The 21024-nt window shown below is 35.8% G+C and overlaps 1 protein-coding gene across 7 annotated transcripts in view; it reads left to right on the forward strand.

Moving 5' to 3' along the window:
* Window positions 1-21024, forward strand: part of MTUS1 (microtubule associated scaffold protein 1) — a 120123-nt gene that overhangs the window by 43445 nt on the left and 55654 nt on the right. For 4 of the 7 annotated variants that reach the window (XM_072406168.1, XM_072406169.1, XM_072406167.1 and 1 more), the window contains 4 exons: window positions 3304-3480; window positions 8630-8767; window positions 12350-12445; window positions 13043-13081. In XM_072406168.1, coding sequence (XP_072262269.1) covers window positions 3304-3480; window positions 8630-8767; window positions 12350-12445; window positions 13043-13081 — 450 coding nt within the window. Of the gene's footprint in view, window positions 1-3303; window positions 3481-6950; window positions 7153-8629; window positions 8768-12349; window positions 12446-13042; window positions 13082-21024 lie in introns of those variants that run through there. The other 3 variants (XM_072406171.1, XM_072406174.1, XM_072406173.1) reach the window with 2 other exon arrangements.

Here is a 21024-nt window from a genome sequence, read left to right on the forward strand (position 1 = left end):
TATATATATATATATATATATATATATATATATATATATATATATTGAACTGTCCTGTGCATTGACTGTATCCATAATCCAATAGGAAAGTATTGTACATCTCGCATGGCGATCTGCAATCATCCTTTATTTCTGAACAACACTTGAAGTTGTGTAATGTGTTGCCTAAATTATTTCACAGCCTCTTCTAATGGTGTGATGGTGCTGGTACAATTAAAAATAGTTGTTGGTAAACAGACTTTGATCAGAAATATTTGTCTGTCAAGATCCACTGTATATGTTTGCATATAACAGGGTGTGGATTATTAGGGCACGGCTTTAAAGTAAACGTACAGGGTGAAATCTTGAGACTTCCATTGCTGACCTGCTAGTTTATTACATGTAGACTTCTATGTAGATTAGGGGAGTCACTGATCCTAAAAATACATAACAAGAGTTCTGCCATTTCTGGCTTTTTGCTGGTCCTTGGTTAATAGCTAAAGGTACACAAGTTAGTCAAAACTATAATTTGAGCTGAGGTCGGCCATGTTGGCCTTCAATTTTCAGTAGATGAAGATTTTTTTGGTATCAATTGTATAGCTAATAAATATACTAGACATAAGAATTACACATGGCTTGGTTGTGAATTGCAAGAATCAAAATTTGTATTCTCCTAATTTACTAGACTTTTGTGTTTTGAGCTTTGTAACAAAAGTTGTTAAATGTCCTTTTTGTGTTTGTCATGCGGTCCTCCAGTGGTTGTAATTGTAGAGCTAGGCATAGGTTATATGTGAAAAAATGTGTATGAAGTTTTTTCTCTTTATTCAAGTGAGTGTTTGACTACCTTTCACTGACCAAATCTTAAAATGTCCTTCAAGATATATACATTCTTACATCTCCTGAAATGCCATTGCTTTACTATTCCCTGGTTGCTGAATGTATGCCAGACTTGTAGATGTAAACAGCTGTTCACCCACCATACAAGAGGTGGTTCCTGCCACTGGTATGTACATCAATACCGGCCATGTAAAACACTGCATGTGCTGGGGATACAGGTATTCAACCACCTAGAAGTGTCAAATACTTGTGGCTGGGTGTTCAAGAGATGAGTTGCCGAAAGGTTAAATATTGTAGGCCTCCAGGGTCTATGCTGTTTGGCAAGGAAAACTTAGTCACAGGGTTAGCTGAACAAGCAAGCACTGCATTCGTTTTTTTTTTTTCTTCGGGTGCATTTGCTGTAACTCCATGTAGTCCATATTATTTATTTTTTAAATGTTTCTAAGTACCGCCCTCACCAATATAATACTGAGTATTGCCTGATGGTGGTTTTTTCTTGTGTGTGTTTTTTTTTTTTTTTTTAAGCTGAAATGTGATTTCGCTTTTAGGATACCATTTTAAGTACAATATTGATATGCTGAAAGAACAAAAGGATGCAAATGGGAGCAAGAGTCCTCTAACAGCCTTTATAGTAGTATATTGATTTCTGTGGCTTATCGTAAAACCTTTAAAGAAGAGAATTTAAAAGCTTTCACATTTTTATTCTGGAAAGTTTGTTTGCATTGGGTTAAGTTTTTGGTTTATACCAGTGTTTTAAATGTCAGAATCTGTAGCCAAAATGTATTGGATGTCTACTATTATTATGAGTCTGCCCTGATGATGGTGGTTTGAGTTTTTAGCACTATAATCCAGAGATTATTATGTAATTAGGCATTCCTGACCCAAGTGTGACCCATGACACTGACAATTGAAATGTAGCCATTCTGTTCATAGGTTAATGTGGTTAAATGTTTCTAAACCTTATTTTATAGGAACACATTCCATCTTATAAAACCCTCACCTGATTTCTGTATGCAGTTCTAATATATAAAGTGAAGCAACCATCATCATTTTCATCTTGTTTGATTTATAAGCAAATTTATGGTGTGTATGGTTTTATAAGCATTCTGCTTAACCTATAGCCATGAAAATTATGTTCTAGTCCTGTAGGTAAAGAGATCTGTGCTTGCACTGTAGGGTTGCTGAAAATCCCACTTTAGTGACTACCCTCGGGAATCAAAGGCAGTTGACATTTGTAGTTTATCTGTGACTAGCCTAATCTGAGTTTGTTTTCTTGCGCATAGATTTTTGCTAAAACTAAACTTGCAATATATAGCCAGAAGTATATGAATTCCATCAAACAGAGTTGATGTTCAAAATATCAGGTCTATGAATGCATGATTTTACTTGTTTTGATATGAAGATAATATCATGATATATGATCTCAACCATGCTGAGCACCTTTAAGATGATTGATCTTAAAAAAATTAGGTATCCTTGCCCCTGTGGTTATATTTTTCAAGTGTGCATATAGCTAGGTCCTTTTTATTGGGCTTCTATACTAAAATGTAAGAAAATTATTTTGTGTCCAGTTTTGATCTGTGTGCCTTTTACATATCTAGTATAGATATAATTATCTAGTATAGATATAATATCTAGAATATGGGTATAAACTAAAGTATGTAATCAAACAAGCTTTATCCCCATCAAAATGCTAATGAACTAAGAAGTACAAAATTTGAATAAAATGTAGTTTTAAGTGATGCAAAGTCATCTTTTACTTCACTATAAAATGCTGTAAAACAAATTTACAAAATAGCAAAAAATACATTGTAAGCATCTGTTGTAAATGATTGAATATTGGAAATATTTCCCAATGATTTCCAACACAATGAACAATATAGTAAATATATGGTAAACAAATAATTATGTTTAATTATTTAGCTGTGTACAGGTAAAATCTAACCATACAATATTCTTTATTATACAGAATTTATATGGTGCTGACCTATTACCCAGTACTTTATAATGTCCATAGTCATGTCACTAGCTACATGAGGCAGAAAATTTCTTGTACACCATAATAGCCATGTTGTAGGATACATTGTACATTCTTGTCACCACTTAGCTTGCTATGGGCTTTATAATAAAAAACATGTGGCATAGTACAGCTGTTTCTGAATGTCAGCACACATAGGACAACATGTGGCTTGGACACATGGAAAGCTAGAACTGGAAAAGTCAAAAAAGTGCTGTCAAAATGAATGTTTTGGGTAAGAGTAGAACACATTCATACATCCACCAATGCAAAGACAATGCAGATTTGTCTAGCCTTCTATTGGTGATGCTTACATTTGCAGCTATGTGTATATAAGTGATGATCCCTTAGTTAACAACCTCTTTCTAGTTCTTAAATGAAGTGCATATGTACTAGTTCTAGTTTATTTTTATTATTAAAAATTTTTGGAATTTTTGGGAATTTTAAAAACAATCTATATCTTTTGTTAGGGGGAGGTTTAATCTCTCCTAAAGGAAAGGCTAGCACTATTAAAGCTTCAACATTAACTGGGACGAGACCACAACCTAGAACCAGAATCCCATGCAAAGGATCCACTCTTCAGAGAACACCTAGCGTGTCTTCATTGTGCAGTGTGCAAAGTGATCACAGCACTGTAAGCACAAGATGTAAGTACTGTGGTCATATTGGGCACAGATTATGGCTGGGCACTTTCCGCTTTGAGCACTGTACTTTATGAATGATTTCACTTCACACCCTTTAGTCCTTTGCTGGACATTTTATGCACTGGTAATGTATTGAGCACTTTATAACTTGTAGCAGAATATAGTGCATGGTTTGTTAGTAAACAAAGTATATATGTTTTACAGACAACAATATCTTCTATATTTTCAATGCTTGTCACTTGTATTTGAAACTCCATAAATGTTTTGTGTGCCTCTCACCACATCTGTGTTGTACGTCATTTAGATGATTGAAATACAGTTATACATAACATAATAAATCTCTTTGGCACCATGCATGCAAAATGGATTACCTTTGTACAGCTGTTACTGTTTTTCTAGTTGTAGATAATTACTGCTACCCCTAATTGAAAATAAAGGTAATAACCTATTTTGCTTAACTTCCAGCTGTTTTGTTAATGTTTTTGAAAATACCATGTCAATTTTTTTTTCTAAAACCTTATCGTTTTAAAAGATAAATGCACATTTATGATGAAATGTTTTTTTTTTCCTCGTATTTGGCTTTTTCAATGCCAGAAGTCATAAGAGGCTTTCTATACAGCACATGCCTCTGAAGTGTTGTAAGAAAGCAAGTGTCGAGGACAGCTGAAGAAAATGAATTTCTTTGGTTCCTTTCAGCAGGGTCCATCACAGGGGACTTTGGCAGCTGTCCAAGAGTAACTTCTTCAGTTATGCAATTGCTAAGAGATGTTGATATTTCTTGCATGAGATAGCTTTGTACTAGAAGGGTTCTTTTTGGTAGATTTCCTAATATATCTGAAGTGTCTTAATCCATGTAAAAGAGAGAAAAAGCTTCACATTCAATTAATATTAAAATTAAATGGGAACATATTATTGCCTATTTATCCTTTGCACCCAGCAGGTATAGCACTGGAACTGTTAAGCAGGCAACGTTAAAACTGTGGTTGAAACCGAATGCAAAGAACAGAATTGTTGCTAGCAAGGATTACTATATATTCAAATAAAATATAAATCTGTACTGTGCACCGAATGACTTTACAAACAGATTACCTCTCTGTGATACAATAAATTATTCAAGTGATACTTGCATGCCTATATGTTGCTGGTATTAGCAGTTCCAGGACGGTCAATACCAAATACAAACTCTTAACATCACCATTTGCAGCCCAATTGCCTGAGAAAGAAGAATCCTGACATGGAAGTGGTGAAAAAGATGTTTAACAAGAATCGCTCCCTGCTGGATACCATACAGAGGGCTATGTCTACCAGTATGGAGCGAGCTTCCACTGATCCTCATGCTGCAGTTCCAAGTTTATGCATAATATACCTGCCAAATACCATTCCTGGATGATGTTAAAATAGACTTGTTTAGACAGTGCAAGCATGTATTCCAGTAGATGGGGCCCCAAAAATGCTGACATCAGAATTAAGTACTTGATCTCTATGATGAGTGTTTAAAATCTGCTCTCAATGCATACGTTCAATTAACATAAACTATTTACTCTGCCAATACACAAGTACATAGTAGGTCAGGTTGAAAAAAGACATAAGTCCATCATGTTCAACCACTAGGGAAGTAAACATATCCCAGATATAAAACCTCATGGACATAGTTGATCCAGAGGAAGGCAAAAAAAAACCTTGGTACAATTTGCTCCAACAGAAGAAAACAATTCCTTGGGGCAATCAGATGTTCCCTGGATCAACAGTCTGTTATCTTTACTTTAAAGATTTAATTTACAGTTATATTCTGTCCTTGAAGAAAAGCATCCAGCTTTTTCTTAAAACAAACTAGGGAACTTGCTAAAACTACTTCCTGAGGGAGCCTATTACACATTTTCTCAGACCTTACAGTGAATAATCCCTTCCTTAGCCAGAGCTTAAACTTCTTTTCCTCCAGACGCAAAGAATGCCCTCTGGTTCTTTGTAATGATCTGAAAGTGAATTATTGGGAGAAGAGATCTCTATATGGACCATTTATATATTTATACAGGGTGATCATATCCCCCTTAAATGTCCCTTCTCTGCACTCTCCCCAATTCCACAATATCCTTTTTGTGAACTGGTGCCCAAAACTGGACTGCATATTCTATATGTGGTCTGACCAATGCTTTGTACAGGGGCAGGATTATGTCTCTATCTCTGCAGTCTATTCATTCCTCACATAATACAATAAAGTACTTTGCTAGCTTTAGATATTGCAGCTTGGCATTACATGCTGTTTTTACATCTATGATCTACTAGAACCCCCAGATCCTTTTCCATTCCTGTCTCACCCTAAACAGTATGAAATACAAACTTGGAATACAAAATGTTGCCCCCACTTTGAGTTGGTAAACATATAAATTCAACATTGAATATGATATGTTGAATACATAAAAAAATGAAATGTCTTGTTCAGGGACATAAAATTCAGTGTGCCACTGCTTTCACTATTATTCTTAAAGCACACTATCGCTTGATGCCTGTAAAGAGGTTTGCAGAGCGCAATACATCTGAACTAATGAATGGCGTGTAAATGACATACCTTTAAAATATATTTATTGGTTTTCCACTTTAATCAGTTAACAATTAATTTACACATCTGGCCCCATTTGGGTCCCCTATTTATTTAAATGCAGTTAAAAGGTGGTGTCAAAATGTGGTACCCAGAATTTCAGGTGGGGTCCTGGGGGTGATAGAGGGAAGTGCTTGGTGGGTATTTTTAGTTTACTTGCATCCATCTATAACTAAACAAGATTCTGTTTTTAGATGCACCAAACTTGAAATCTTTCTGATGCTGCAATACAAAGTACTCCTTTCTGTGTTTAGAAAGGTAATAAAGGGGGAAAAATCTAGGCACATTTTCTTGCATTTATCCTGCAGCAAAATGACTCTATCCCAGTAAAAGATCTGTTATTCATAGAACACATTTATTCGTGATGCATTGCTTCTGGTATCTAAAGCACTTTGTTGATTGCACTGATTTTGCATTGCCTTTTTTCTTCCCCCTGTTCCTATTTTGCTGATTAGGCTGTTATTTAATTTAATTGGATTTGTGATGAGGAATGAGTACTATGCTACCCTCTCCAATCCTCTGCAAATCTGATAATAAAGCTGGGCATTTCACTCACATGTCTGCGTATGCTGCATCTCCAGTAGTAAAAGAAGCCTTGAGCAGCTTCTAAATGTGCCTATTGTTTGAGTTTTCCAATGAAATGTCAGGCAAACAGCTACTTTATTATGAATAAAGTGCCCTTTGAAATAAAGCTTCATATTCACAATGTGGCCAAGATTACACAGCCTACCCTATGCCTGGTTAGACTGGCTGGATTAATATGTCCTGCCCACCGCCTCAAAGCCTCAGATTAGTTTCCACTCTAATTCATCGAGAGCAGCGCGAGAAACAGAGGTGAACATGGCTGATGCCCTTTCATCTCTTATCTTGTCGAAAACCTTTGCCTTAAATGACAGTACCAGGCGGGCACCGCAGTTGCACAGCAAGTGCATGGCCCATGCACCCTCCTTTCAATTTTACTTTAAGATTTGTTGCAGATTCAGGGAAAGTCTGTGATGTTACCTTGCTGACCTTGCTGCTTGTGGCATCGTGCAGCTTTTGCATAATTCCTTTGTTGGCTTCCGTTGCTGGGAAAAGAAGTAGGTCACTCTAGATTTGATTCTTTATAATGTTAAAGTCCTAACTTGGCAAAAAGTGATTGCTTAGTCTACTACCCATGACTATGCCCCGGCCTAAAGGAGGAATATTAGATAATTCAAGTTTGATAATGTTACATTAGTTATTAGGTAATTCCCTCCAGGGTCTTATTGCATGCATCACCCTCTTGCCTTTCTTTGCAGTGATGAATTATTTAAGCTCCCTTCCATTTACAAGACAAATTATTTCTACTCCACATACACAAAACAATTCTATTCATGTATGTCCTGTGCTGCATGAAACCTAGAAACATTAAGAATAGTTTTTTTAATTTGTTCAGTAGACTGTATACCAGCATGCTTGTAGTGTCATCGCTTTAAAATTGAAAAATGAACACTTCTAATTTGTGCTCCTCATATGAAGTTAAATTTTATGATATTTCAGTTTTTTAGCAACCCTTATTAATTCACCTTCAGTTTGAATTATGCAATTAGTCTATTTTATTCTTATTATAGCTCAATACTCCTGTGTGATCTTTGGGTAATATTCAGTGTACTTTGTGGTATTTCTATAATACTCAATATGTTAGAATTGTGATATGGCAATTAGAAAGTCATATTAATGAAAGTAAATAATGCATTACAAAAAAGTGTAACAGTTTGATATTAGAAATATTTAGATTCCTCACTGAAGTTAGACTTGAACTATTACTATAACATTTAATGATCACTCACTGAAAAAGTAGAGGTTACATTCATGGCATTTGGTCAGAGTAATAATATAATTTTGCAACCAAGATGCCTTTTTTGTTGTTCACAAAATTGAGATTAGGTAGAGCTCTACTTTAGACACCCTGTGCCATTTTAAAGCCAACCTCTAGTAAAAATGTAAAAATGTAAAAAAGATTTGTTATGGTGACCCTACAGAACTTCCTGCTAATTCCAGCTTTTCATCCAGGCATTACCGTGTAGTCCACCATATTACCTTTTGTTAATACTTTGGACTGAATTTAGATCCTTGGACACCTACTGCAGGCTCCTTGTGGCTTTTTGCATTCCGATTGATGAGGGAAAGGAGGGAATAAGTAAAGTCTGTACTAAAACTTGTCTTGGCAACCATTTAGACAGATATGCCTAAAATGATTGGTGTTGGTAGTACAGTTGGGAGACAAAAAAGGGTGCAATTTTTCTCTCGTCCTCCCAACCCTTTTAGATGGTCTGGGTAAATCTTACTTCTGTGGATGAGCAAACAGGAGATTAAGAAATATATAGTTAAAGCAAAAGTTATCTGCAGTGTTTACTTGAATTTTTGTTTTTCACATTTCTTGCTGTTTTGTTATCACACTAGTCCAACAGATCACTTGACGTTTAGTCAATATCTGAAAATTTCAATGTTTGGTATATATTTGAATTTTTAATTTTCAATATATTTCATTTTGTAAACTGAAGAAGTAACAATATTGTATTACCCTTTCAACAGCTACAACTGCCGCAAGCAGCATCAAGACTGATGAAGTTCCTGCAAAGTGCATGAGACAGAATGTCGTTGGTGCTGCTCAGCCAGCTAAAGTCACACTAGCAAGAGTAAGAGCTCAGTCCCTGAAAACTGCACAAACAGGTGAGATTTCCAAGGATGTCCAATAGTATGGAATGGGAAGCTGACTGGGGGCACGTGAACTGACATTCCTATGATGTATTTGTAGGAATGTGTTCTCGTCTACCATTAGCCTTGATGCATGTTACAGCATGATGACATCTGCTGCTCATACGTACACTGGGGAGGAGATTTAGGATGTGTAACTGGGGAATTCATGAAATATTGTCAAGATAGGACAATGAGTGCCCTATATAATGCTAGTACTACAACCATGGTCTGCTGTAGATGAACTCATTCTTATGAATGCTATCTGCTATGAAATGTTGTGTGTGAGGAGTTATTCTTCATGTCCCAAAAGCTTGGATTGAAAATTCAAACCCCTTGATTGTGATTTCAGTTTTTCAGATGTGAATTATTTTATTCAAACTGTGTTATATGTATGCTCTTAATAAATAGAAACTAAAAATTATGGATCGGAGAATGTGTGTTTTTAAAGTTATTCTGTGTGTACAGTGATTATTCTGTGTGTACAGTGTGTGATTAGCCAAAGGTTTGTTTGCAGTTAGCACAGGCACCTTTTAAATTGGATTGTTCAATAACTTTTACTAATCTGCACAAAGTTTTACTTCATAACAAGGAACAGAAAGCTTTAAAGCAGAACTAAACACCAGGATACTCACCTGCCTCCGTTCTGTCATAGGCGCCACCTTCTTGGCTTGTTGATTGGGTTGGCCAGGATGGTATAACTCCCATGTGGGCATGCAGGAGATCATTCAGTCCCTGCAAGTGCAGCAGAAGCTGGGATGCACAACCCCACAACCTCCTTTTTTTTTTTTTTTTTTTTTTTTTTTTTTTTTTTACAGCTATGTTGTCATTAGCCAGGTATGAATGTTCATTGCAAAAGGCACCTGTCCTTTTCTGCAATAAAGCCCTGTCTGTTCCAACATTTTTTAAAGTGAAACTCTGCTTTGCATAACTGAACTATACCTAAGCTTTCTAGTAATTTGTAAAGTTGTTCCTTTTCAAAGAAAGTGTACAGCAAAGACTACTTTAAAATGTGTTCTGACTTTGAATAAGTGTTTATGCGGTCAGTCTGCATAGAGACCACTGATGGTTTTTGCGATTCCTGCAATGTCAGCTTTCTTCCTATAACAATAATTCATGTTCCATGATTCCTTACATTGTGTACTTTGGATGTGCATGTTTACATTTGTAATGTAAGCTCTGTACAGCATGGTGGGGTGGCTACAAAAGAAGACATTCTGAACAGAGCATGAATTGTAACCACAGGTAATATAAGATATGCAGGTCTCTGCACAGAATATAAGGCATTTAAGGGGACTGTTGTACACATTAAAAAACAGTATCATGAATGACATTAAAACATAATTGGCAGGCTGCCATGATTTTGTGCTAATGTAAAACACATTTACTTCATTTTTATTTCTTTTAAATACTTACAAGGAGAGATAAATGAGGACCGAATTTAAAATGTTCTCCTCCCTTCACATGCATATCAGTAGTTTCAGATTGGTAGTGGATTGATGTACACCGCTGTACACGTCAAATATTCATCCGAGACAGCCGTGACTATTCGTCTTGGGTGACAATTACCAGAGGTATACAGAACCGGAGAAAGAGTAGCTTTCTTTGTTTGCAATGTAAGCTCATCTATAAAAATTGCTTGTGAAATTGTTGCATGACTTGAAAATCATGAAATAAAGATGTAAATATTGCCTTGTATTTGGGTGTTGCCAGTAATTTATAATTTTCTACTTAAAAAAACAGAAAATGTTTCATCACAACGGGCTAAGTGTGTAATTTCAGGCCACCACTCCCTTAAACCACTTTTCAAAAGATGTTTTGGAGAATTGTGCATGAGCAGTCTTTATTTAGAAAAAGAATGAACTAGGAATCATGTCCCTCCATTATACATTCTATACCATTTTTATATCATTGTTATTGATATTCTTATACTGTTACTATAAAGTCCCTTAGAGTTTTCCAGGGTTGAAAAAGCTTATTAACTAAAGATAAATCTATTACTAGCTCTGGCTTTCTAGATCCTCTTTTTAGAACAAACCACAGACCAAAAGTAAAACCACATTTTAGCTGGACTTGTGCTTTAATGTCCTGACCAAACATACTGCCAGGCTAGATGCCTTCACGTTCTTCACACTGCTTGATAGGGTGACAAACATTTTTAAACTTGCTTGGTGGGGGTCTTCTAGACAAACTTATGGCTGTTTAGTATAAATTTGTAGGGGGAGATTGAATGGTTTGCCTTTACCCAGATCCACAAATGGCTGCGTATAACATTAAATTAAATGTCCCATTCAAGTCAAGTATTTCATCAGAATAGGATACATTGTGTTAGGAGGCACAAATTTACAGAATTCACAGAATATCTTACAATGGGACTATAGACAGTATTTGCAACCATTTATTACCAGTATTTGTTAACCATTTAATTAAGACAAATAATTCTGCTCATCCCAAAGCTGTTGCCAAATGACTTTTTAGTGTTTAACATTTTCACTCACCTTTTTCAAAAAAAGGTGCTTTTTCATCTGTATATACACAGGCTATTTGAAAGCCTAAAAATGTTTGTCTTTTGAAGCACTTAGGAGTTACTGGAAATGTCTTATTTGGTAACATAGGCACATACTTCCTCTGTGTTTATTTTATAGGTAGTCTGTTGTAAGTGGCTGCCTTTACAGCACCTGTTGGGTGATAAAATCTGGCATCTAGAAAGGGATAGCAATGTCCAATGTGGGGTGCTAAAAACCAAGTGTGTTGTGACGATGCATTGGGTTGAATAGCATTTAACATTTTGCACCGTGATTTAGGGATTCCTATGTGTAAGGCTATGTACGGTAGTGAGATGATTCTTGTCTGATACAAACAGTTGGGCTCGTCTCAGGGGAGAATCTGACTGCAATGGCCCAGTGTCGTTCATGAATCAGTCCTAATGGATCCAAGAGCTGCAGATGTTGGTTCATCTGTCATTGTAAAGCTGCGTACACACTTCCAATTTTTATCGTTGGAAATGAACGACGAACGATCGATTGGGCAAAAATCGTTTGTAAAAAAAGTAACCGACGAACGAGGGTAGTCGTTGGAAATGAACGACCGGACCTGCGGATCGGATTGGACGACGATCGTTGACCATCTATCGTGTGTACGGTCGTTCATTGATCGTCCATGGTCTGAGCATGCGCGGTGAACGAACGTTCGCTCACTTCCTGTGGTGCACGTCACTTCCTGTATCGTTCAAACGATTGCATCTATCGTGTGTACAATATCTGCGGACGATCGTGTCGTTATCTGTATGTACAGGATCGGTGCTTTACGATCGTTCGCAGATATCGTGCAGGATCGTTCGTCGTTCGTTTACCAACGATAATAATTGGAAGTGTGTACGTAGCTTTACTGGAAATGATCACAAAAGATCATTTCCAGATACAAAAACTGCAGGTGTGTGCACAGCCTTAGAATACAAAAACTGCAGGTGTGTGCACAGCCTTGAAATACAAGGCTGTGCAGCACCACAATCCGCTAGTTATTTAAACTTTTGTTTTTTTTTGTTAAATTTTATTGCAGGCACAAAGAAAAGTCCTATATCAGCCCAAGCTGCCTTAAAGTCTGGATCATCAGCGCTGTTATCAAAGCGGGTGGAAGGCAAGACTGTGAATGGAGGTGAGAGAAGGATGGGCTTAACAGCATAAGGCCTATACTGAAGTTTATTTAACCGATAATTTCCTATTCTCATTTGGATGTAAATTACCATTTGATTTTTTTCAACATTTAGCTTGTACAAAACTATACAGAATCATTTTGTCTCCCTCATTAACAAGGACTTTCTGTCCTGGATAATGTGACAAAATATAATTACATTTTATTCCAAACCTTACACCTCTGCTTCTTAGATATTCATTTTAGGATATGTGAATATTCTTTTATTGTTGTGTGATTGAGTAGAATATTTTAATGTTCTGTTGGTATTACTGCCAGAAAGTTAGGGTTTCCTGATGAGGGACCTTGTCATCCTATAGATAAGATTTGAATTTTGCACCCTGATCAGTAATGACAATATGAGTTGTGCATTAACAGTGGGGGAATATTGTATGTTAGAGTACACTTTTAGCTCCTGGGTGAAAGTCCAGCTTCATCTCTACCACCAGATGTATATGAAGCATAGCTAGTACAATTTTTGGTTGTTGAACAGGAAATAGTAATGTTGCAGGTAAAGTCTTGATGTCCTCCAATAAACTGATCCATCTATTTCTATTCCAGGTAGCCATGGACTTCAGGGAGTTAAGAATGCCATATCAGGTCTGTCTTCTATATATTTTTTTGTTTTGTAATTTAAACATTTAAAAAATTTACTATTTTTTTTCAATAAACACACTGTATGTATGTCTACTTTCTGGACATCTGGATTATCAGAATTCCTACATTCTCTTTATTGCCTGTATGTGGTAGTAATTATACTGATTGGGTCATTAAAACATAAGCTTCTGAAACCCTGGCAACTTCAGAAAAAGGTGTATATGTAGAACACGAACACACACACACACACACCTTTGTAAAATACAAAAAAAAGATATTAGCACTACTGCTTATTGAGCCTAATAAGTTAATTTTTGAGCACAAAATTAAAAAAAAAATATGAGGTGACAAAGACATGTCAAGTCCACAAATTGAGTGCTGGCAACAAAAATTAAAGAGCAAGTGACTTTTTATTAAGACAATCTCTGGCTTTATTACTGCTGCCCAATTATTGTACTAAAACCGTGTTTTCTATGGACATCCTCTGAAATTTGTGATCATGCTTTAGTTTATTTCTTTATGTGCGCTTAGCTTTTCAGCACACATAAATGAAGATAAGCACTGGAGTACTCTTTGTAAAAATAAAACCTTTATAAATGCAAAGCAAATCTCACTTTCTTGGAATTGATCAAACCTAATTGGTGTTGCTCTTTGATGAGCTGTGTCAACCAAGTTTGAATTTGTGTAGTGTGCCCCTACCTATATCGGCTAGTAAGATTGTCCATCACAGTAAAAAGCTAATTGTTGGTGGTACAGGACCAGTTTATTGCAAACCAATAAGTAAGATTTCCCTTCTGCAATAAAAAAAACCTTACCTCTATCTTCCTTGAGTTGGGTCTTTAGCCACCTCAATTGGCCAGGATGATGTAACTCACTCACTCAGGAATGTATGTTTTCATTAAAGAAGGGACATCACTTGTTCCTTTCTGCTATAAAGACTGAGCTGTCTGAGCACCCCTTTTATAAAGCAGAACTCCAGGTGATTGCATTTTACTCCTCTAGACAGAATAACCAGTTTATAGTGAGAGGTGTACTTTACAATGATCCCTTAATGTAAGCTTAAACTATAATATTGGGCTGTAGAAGAGATCCATCCTAATTCTGGGAATTTTGTTTCCTTTCCGTATCAATAATACAGTGGCCAGCCGGTTATTCTTCAGTTTCTCTTTTAATTACACTAAATTTTTCACATTCCTTTATACATGCTTATACACCTTGTGGAAAAATTAGTTGGATTAGAATAATTACAGCATAACAATGAGAGGCACTGTACAATTTATGAATGATCAAAAATGTGTGATCTCAGCTACTATCATATTACCAAATTCATAGGAGAGCCTATCTGTCAAAACAGGGAGAAAAACCATTTTCACATGTAAATTTCATCTGTTTATTTGTTTCTATGTGATGCTGCTTTTCATGTTGAAATTTGTGCAGATGAAATTTCCACATCTTTAAGAAAGTGTATTACCTGTATCCTGATGTGTAAACTGTTTTTAAGTGGTAAAAGATAAGTTAACTTAAAGCTGAGGTCCATCCAAAAATAGGGCAAAATCCAGTAGCCCATTAAATAATGAAATATCGGATTTTGCTACAATGTTCTCCTTCAAATTTATTCTGCAGTACTGATTAACCTGAGGACATTAATTGGTGGTAAGTCAGCATTGTTCAAACCACCTTCTTGGAGCCCAAGATGTATTGGACCCACCTTGGACCCACCCTGGCCAGTGACTGGGCAATTAAAGAAGGTGTAAAAAACAGTGATGAGCTTTTTTCTTTCTCTCTCTTTTCCTATAAGCCTGTAGCCCTGCACTTGCATTTAAAAATGCATTTATTGAACCAACTGTACTTTGCATTATGTGTCCTCTTGTTTCAGTGCAATAAATGGCTCATTCTAATAAACACAACAACATTTTTCAAAAATGGAGCCGCGCATGTGTCTCAGAGGAAAAACACATTTAGGGGGAGTTGCCACATTTGATGGTAATGCTTACATTATGACAACATGGTGGTGTAAATTGGTCCTTGGTGATTGCATTAATGTTTTAATTTGTGTCTTACAAGAGGTATGTCTAGTGTTTTACTTTAATAGTACATATACTGCTCCAGAAGGAAGATCTTTGAATAAGTGTTAGGATTTATCCTTTTTTTTTTTTTTTTTTTTTTTTTTTTTTTTTTTTTGTTAAGGAACTTTCAACAATCTAATAAAAAATTTTTTTAAAGGTCTTTAATAGTTTAGATAGATTTGACCTATAATAGCAAAATCCTTTGTCAATTCTCATCTCCATAGAAGCCAAAAACCACCCAATCTTGTGCTCATAGGCTTACAAACTTAATGCAGAGATATGCAAAGTGAGTTCAGTTTTAAATGCTAGGTTATATAAGTCATATAGACCAAATAGGCTTTCCACCTACTAAAATATAAAGAAACCTTAAGAAAAAAAGGATTTTTGAAAGTTTTATAACCATCCTTGTGTATCTCCCCTCCTACTGTGTGTTAATTCCCCCACCTCCTAGATTGTAAGCTCTTCGGGGCAGGGTCCTCTCCTCCTTCTGTGTCACTGTCTGTAGTCGCCTGTCATTTCCAACCCCTATTTAATGTACAGTGCTATGTAATATTGTTAGATCTGTACTGTTCTATGCTGCATGCATTGGTAACTTAAAGGGTTTCCATGCCAGAACAGTTATAAAGCTGAGGAGGGGTAGGGTGAATGAGATCAGTCTGAATATCTTAAAAATTCCTATACACAAATTAAGGGTTTGTGAACCAGAGATAAAAAATATTTTAGCAGATTTTTGGGTAACAAACTAATATATGGCAATGGACTTGATTTTTAGTGCAAAAGAGAAGGTACATTTTTTGTCAGGAATAGGTTGTTTCCCTGCCTGCTAGCAATTTCTAAAGATTGTGCACAAAGCTGCACCTGGTGAAGTCACTGCTGCGCTCATCATGGTGGTTCCTTTAATCTGAGAATCTGCAATTCAAAGTTCTCCCTGCGTCTGCTACATTCATATTGTGGTCCTTGCTTTCTTTACCTCCTGCTGCTTCCAAAAAAATGAATCTACCTGTTTTATGGCTGCAATCACTTCCTCCCTACAAGGAACAATGCATGTTTTGTGGGAATGTAAAGAGCAAGTTAACTTATTTCCTTTCTCCCCCAGCAGTCACTCAACTCCTGGTTCAAGCTGGAGGAGAGCCTGCAGAAGCAAGGTATAATGCATAGAAACTTGCTCTTTACCACTCCTCCTAGCAAAAAACAAGCATTTAACCCTTGCAGTGGGGTTATCCCCTCATTGCAAGGGTTAAATGCTCTTTATTATTTTTAAACTGTTTTTTTGGCCCGTTTTTTGGTTTTTTTAATTGGGCCAAAAGAAAAGCAGTGTCCAAATTTGTTTTTATCTATAATATGCTTCACATGTTTTCTTTATTGCAATTATGAAAATTAGTGGCATCCTGCAAGGCCCTGAGACATTACATGGACTTCTTTTTAGACATTTATAATCTTGTTTCCTTGACTGTTTAATTTTTTGCTTATGTGATGGTACTAATGGTGCTTTGTGAAGGTCTCGATCATGCATAGAAGGCAGGCGTTCAATAAATGAAATGGATTATGCTGTCTAAAAGCCGTATTACTACTACCCCTTAGGGTAGGTTTCATGAATATATCTTCTGTGCACAAATGGACCTGTCATCCATTTTTGTATTATAGGGCAGCAAAGATATTAATCACATGACACAATTAAAAAAAAAAAAAAAAACAGACAGCCAGCAATAAGCAGGCTTTGAAATATATACTTTGTTTTATAATGAATAGTCAAGTGTGTGTGTGTGTGTGTGTCTGTATGTATGTGTATATGTTTGTGTGTGTGTATATATATATATATATATATGTACAGTTACATTAAATGTCAAACAAATACATAGGCACCTCAATGTTAATAATTTGATAATTATTGTAATGCAATCTAAGTATTGTGGAAACTATTAGGGATATGAGATATATAAATAATATAAATAAGAGCCAAACGGTAATAGTTTTTTATGGCCATTGTTTGGGTTTTGCACCAGTAACCAAGGTTTTTTTTTTTGGTTTTGTTTTTTAGCCTATGTTTTTTAAATACGATTTGGTATAGCATCATTAAATCTAGGTTTGCTATAAGGAATTATGTTGGAGTAAAGATAGAATGTGAAAAATTGGGGCACTTGCTTACTACTTGTATCCTACGGGCTTGCTTGTTTTATCCATATTCCATGTTTTTATGTTTTTTTTTTCCCATGTTTAAAAAAAAAAAAAAAAAAAAAAAGCGCAATTCCCTGTGAAATGTTCATAAATGATTTGCAGCTTTTAAAATATTTTTTTTCCCTGCAAAAGATAAATTTGAAATAAGCCACAAATGAGAGGTGTTATGTTACAATTTTTTCCTGCCATCACTTGTTTACCCTCCACTCCTCTACCTTTTGTTAAGTTGTGACTTTTGTGCTTCTATATTTTGATGGATTAAAGATGCTAAATGTACCTTGGAAAGTGGTGGTTGAAAACCCTTTTAAGTTGATACCGATAACTTTTTTTTTTTTTTTTTTTTTTTTTTTTTAATTCAGAATTGTTTGAACTAAAATTTTAAGAGAAGAAGCCATACATTTCAGGAGACTGAATGATGTAGACATGGTCAAACAGTCTGAATGTTTCTTCATCCAGCCTAAGGTTACAGTAAATGTTTAGACTTCCTAATTGAAATGGGCACAGTGGTAAAGTTCCTGGAAATACTTGTGTAAGGTGAATACTACATGGGTATAGGAATGCTCCATCCATTTGGTGCAGAATTGCTTGGGCCTGGTGATTGCTCAGGCACCCAACACTGCTTATTCCCCCAAAGAAATTCTGTAATGTCAAATGACTGTTTCCTTGGGTTTCAAATTAATCTTTGTTTTCAATTGGCATAACAGGAATGTATGGTGGTTCCTTCAGGATAAGGCTTTAGGGGTTTGAATAGCAGAGTACTGGCATGCTTTTCTGCATAATGCAGTAATATGGTGTCTGAGCAAAAACTGCATTTATAAATGGCAGCACTTTCACAATGCAAATCAGACATCACCTGTCTGGAATCTTTCTACTTGTGATGCACATCTTGGTGAAATCTTGCCTAGCTCTCCAGCCTCCTCCCGGTAAAACCTCAATAAGACAGTTCATTTAGCACACCCGCCCAGACATTGCAGATTACCTTGACTGATTTCCATCACTGTATAATAAATGCTGCCAAGCTTTTCTGCATGGTTTGCATCTGTGCTAGTTTGTAGTCTGAAATGATTTTTTTTCTAAACAATTCATGCCAAAAATATGTGAAGATGAATGATTAAAACATTTGACCACTTATTTCTGCTGTTAGGAATGTGAATGTTTGTTTTTCAGCAGACCGTTTAGTTTATGTATTCCCATACCCCATCTTAAATGTAATAAAGGAAGGGTAGTACAATAATAAACATTGTAAGTGTTCTTGGTTGCCTGTTTTGTAGAGGATTATGAAAACATAAACAAATTGCTTTCTTGTGCTGCTGTTTTAAATTCAAACATTTTGCTGCAAAAAAAGAAAATTACTTGCAATTTGTTTATGAACCCTAAGATTCATGCAGAAGTGCTGACAACCGCTTGGGGTGCACACGGGACCCAGCTGTAACTAACACTCCTAAATACTAATCTATTTGTGTATGTGTGTATTTATTTTCTTCAGTGCAGTTGCCCAATGTTTGGACCTTAAGATGGCTATTCCATTTACTTTACTTCCTGTTCCGGAAGTAAACAGGAAATCTATGCAAAGTGAAATCTTCCAAATAAATAATATTTGTATTCCATGCTGACATCTACATTTTAAATTTGCCCAGCATTCTGGAATAGAGTTTCTTTCAATCCTTGTGTTGTGATGAGCATTGATTTGGAAAGTGTTAAATTTTCTTTTTATGACCTCTTCAGGTATTTAGTGTACCTTGTTTACAATATCACTATGCACTTAGTTATTGACACAGCAGATTATATATATAATTACCTTATAATTGTAGCTCAGTCCTTAAAGATAGATATTTGCCCATAAAATAATGCTATAATGGGATTTGTCTGAAGGAGGGACACTGGATAATTGTCATTTCTGATCTCTGCTAGGCAGAAAAACCTTTCCATTGTTTTCGTTTGTCGGTTATTTGTTACCTCAATGTAGAGCCGAATATTGCCTGTTGTAATTTCACCAGCCAACACCCAAATCCAACCAACCGCTAATAGATAGAAGGTTTGATCCACAATTTCTTTGCTTTTATAGATTTGTGTATTCTGTTCACTTGGCAAATGCCAGTTTGTAGCAGGTTGAAAAGCTTTTCTATATCCTTAGTGACTTCCATCTATATATGGAAAACTATAAGTATCTTAGGTCTAATAGTTAAGTATGACCTAATTATTCATTTACTATCCAAATTAAAACTAACATTTTACCTACCTGTTTCCCAGTATTAGAGCAGTTGACATTGTGTGCAGAATATGCCATTTTTTTCTTTTTTTTTACCCCTACGATTTATTCTTACGGACACCCTTCTCTCATAAAGATATGCTAGCTTCCATTGCATCACAGAAGACCTTTTTGTAAATTGTACCAGCTCTATTCTGACATCCTAACGAAGAGGTTAACCTGCAATTGCTGATGACCTTGGGGAATTTTGTATTACTAGCAGCAGTTTTAAAATAAATCCTTGAATTCTGTGGGATCCCAATGGAGTTGCTCTTTACTTTGATTGGGTGATGAGAACAATTTAGGTGCAAGAGTTGCAAATTTTCGTAAATGTTTTGTTCAGCAGGATCTTGATGGAGTTTGTTTACTAAGAAAATGGTTGCATCATGTGAACTGTTTAAAGTGCTGGAACCTACCTAACAATGCAAAAACATTATCAGAAATTCAAAAAGACAGGTGTGTATATATGTATATTTAAATGTGTGTGTCTGAATAGATAGGTAGATATATTATATCGATATATTATATTGTGATATAAATGTATGTATAGGTATATATTGGCATCTCATTATGACAAGAGGCAGTAAACAATAAAAAGGCTAGGGCACACCACAGGGAAATAAATATAAATAAACAAGACAAATGTAATATACTGTGATTATACTAAACATAAAAAAACAAATGTAGCCCAATAGATACAGGACTAAAGAACCATATAAAATGGTTAGAAGCGAGATACTCCTTTTATTCTGTCCTAGTTTTTTTTTAAATCCATGATTGAAAAAAAAAAGTTTAGTTAGAATGTTTTTTCATGAAATGTAGTGAATATTTTGTAACAAATGTTTTATCTTTTAGACATGCTATATTTTCAGGTTTGCAGGATAGCATTGTATAATAATCTTCCTGGGAACAGAGCTTTAAATGATCACAATTCAAATGGGTTTTGACGGTAATTAGGCCAATACTTTCTACTGTCCTTCTTACTGAGCCAGCCGCTTATTATCTGACCTATTATTCCTGTTACTGGACGTAGGAGAGACGAGGCATTTAGCATTTCAACTGCTGGATAAGAGGGGAAGATGGCCACACTACAACTACCTTGGAGATTGAAGTTACCTTAATTCTTCAATTTGTGGTCAGGATATTCCATATATCCATGCTTAAAATGCAGGAGTACTGGGTCTAACATAGTACATGATTACATCAGGGCAGTGACCATGCATGAAGCATTGAAGAGAAAAAGCTTTTGGGACCATCTAGAGGAGGAGAAAGTAGGAGTGTAACTGGTTCCCTAGGCAAAAACACACCTTTATCCCTTGCTGTGTGGTTTCATTACCTAGAGCTTGGCTTTGGCAAGTGGAGGTGCACACAGTACCAACATGTCCTTAGAGCAGGGGTCAGCAACCTTTACTATCAAAAGAGCCATTTTGCCTCCTCTTCCACTAAAGAAAAATAGT

The sequence above is a fragment of the Pyxicephalus adspersus genome, chromosome 3 (genome assembly GCF_032062135.1).
Source record: "Pyxicephalus adspersus chromosome 3, UCB_Pads_2.0, whole genome shotgun sequence".
NCBI classification, from domain to species: domain Eukaryota; kingdom Metazoa; phylum Chordata; class Amphibia; order Anura; family Pyxicephalidae; genus Pyxicephalus; species Pyxicephalus adspersus.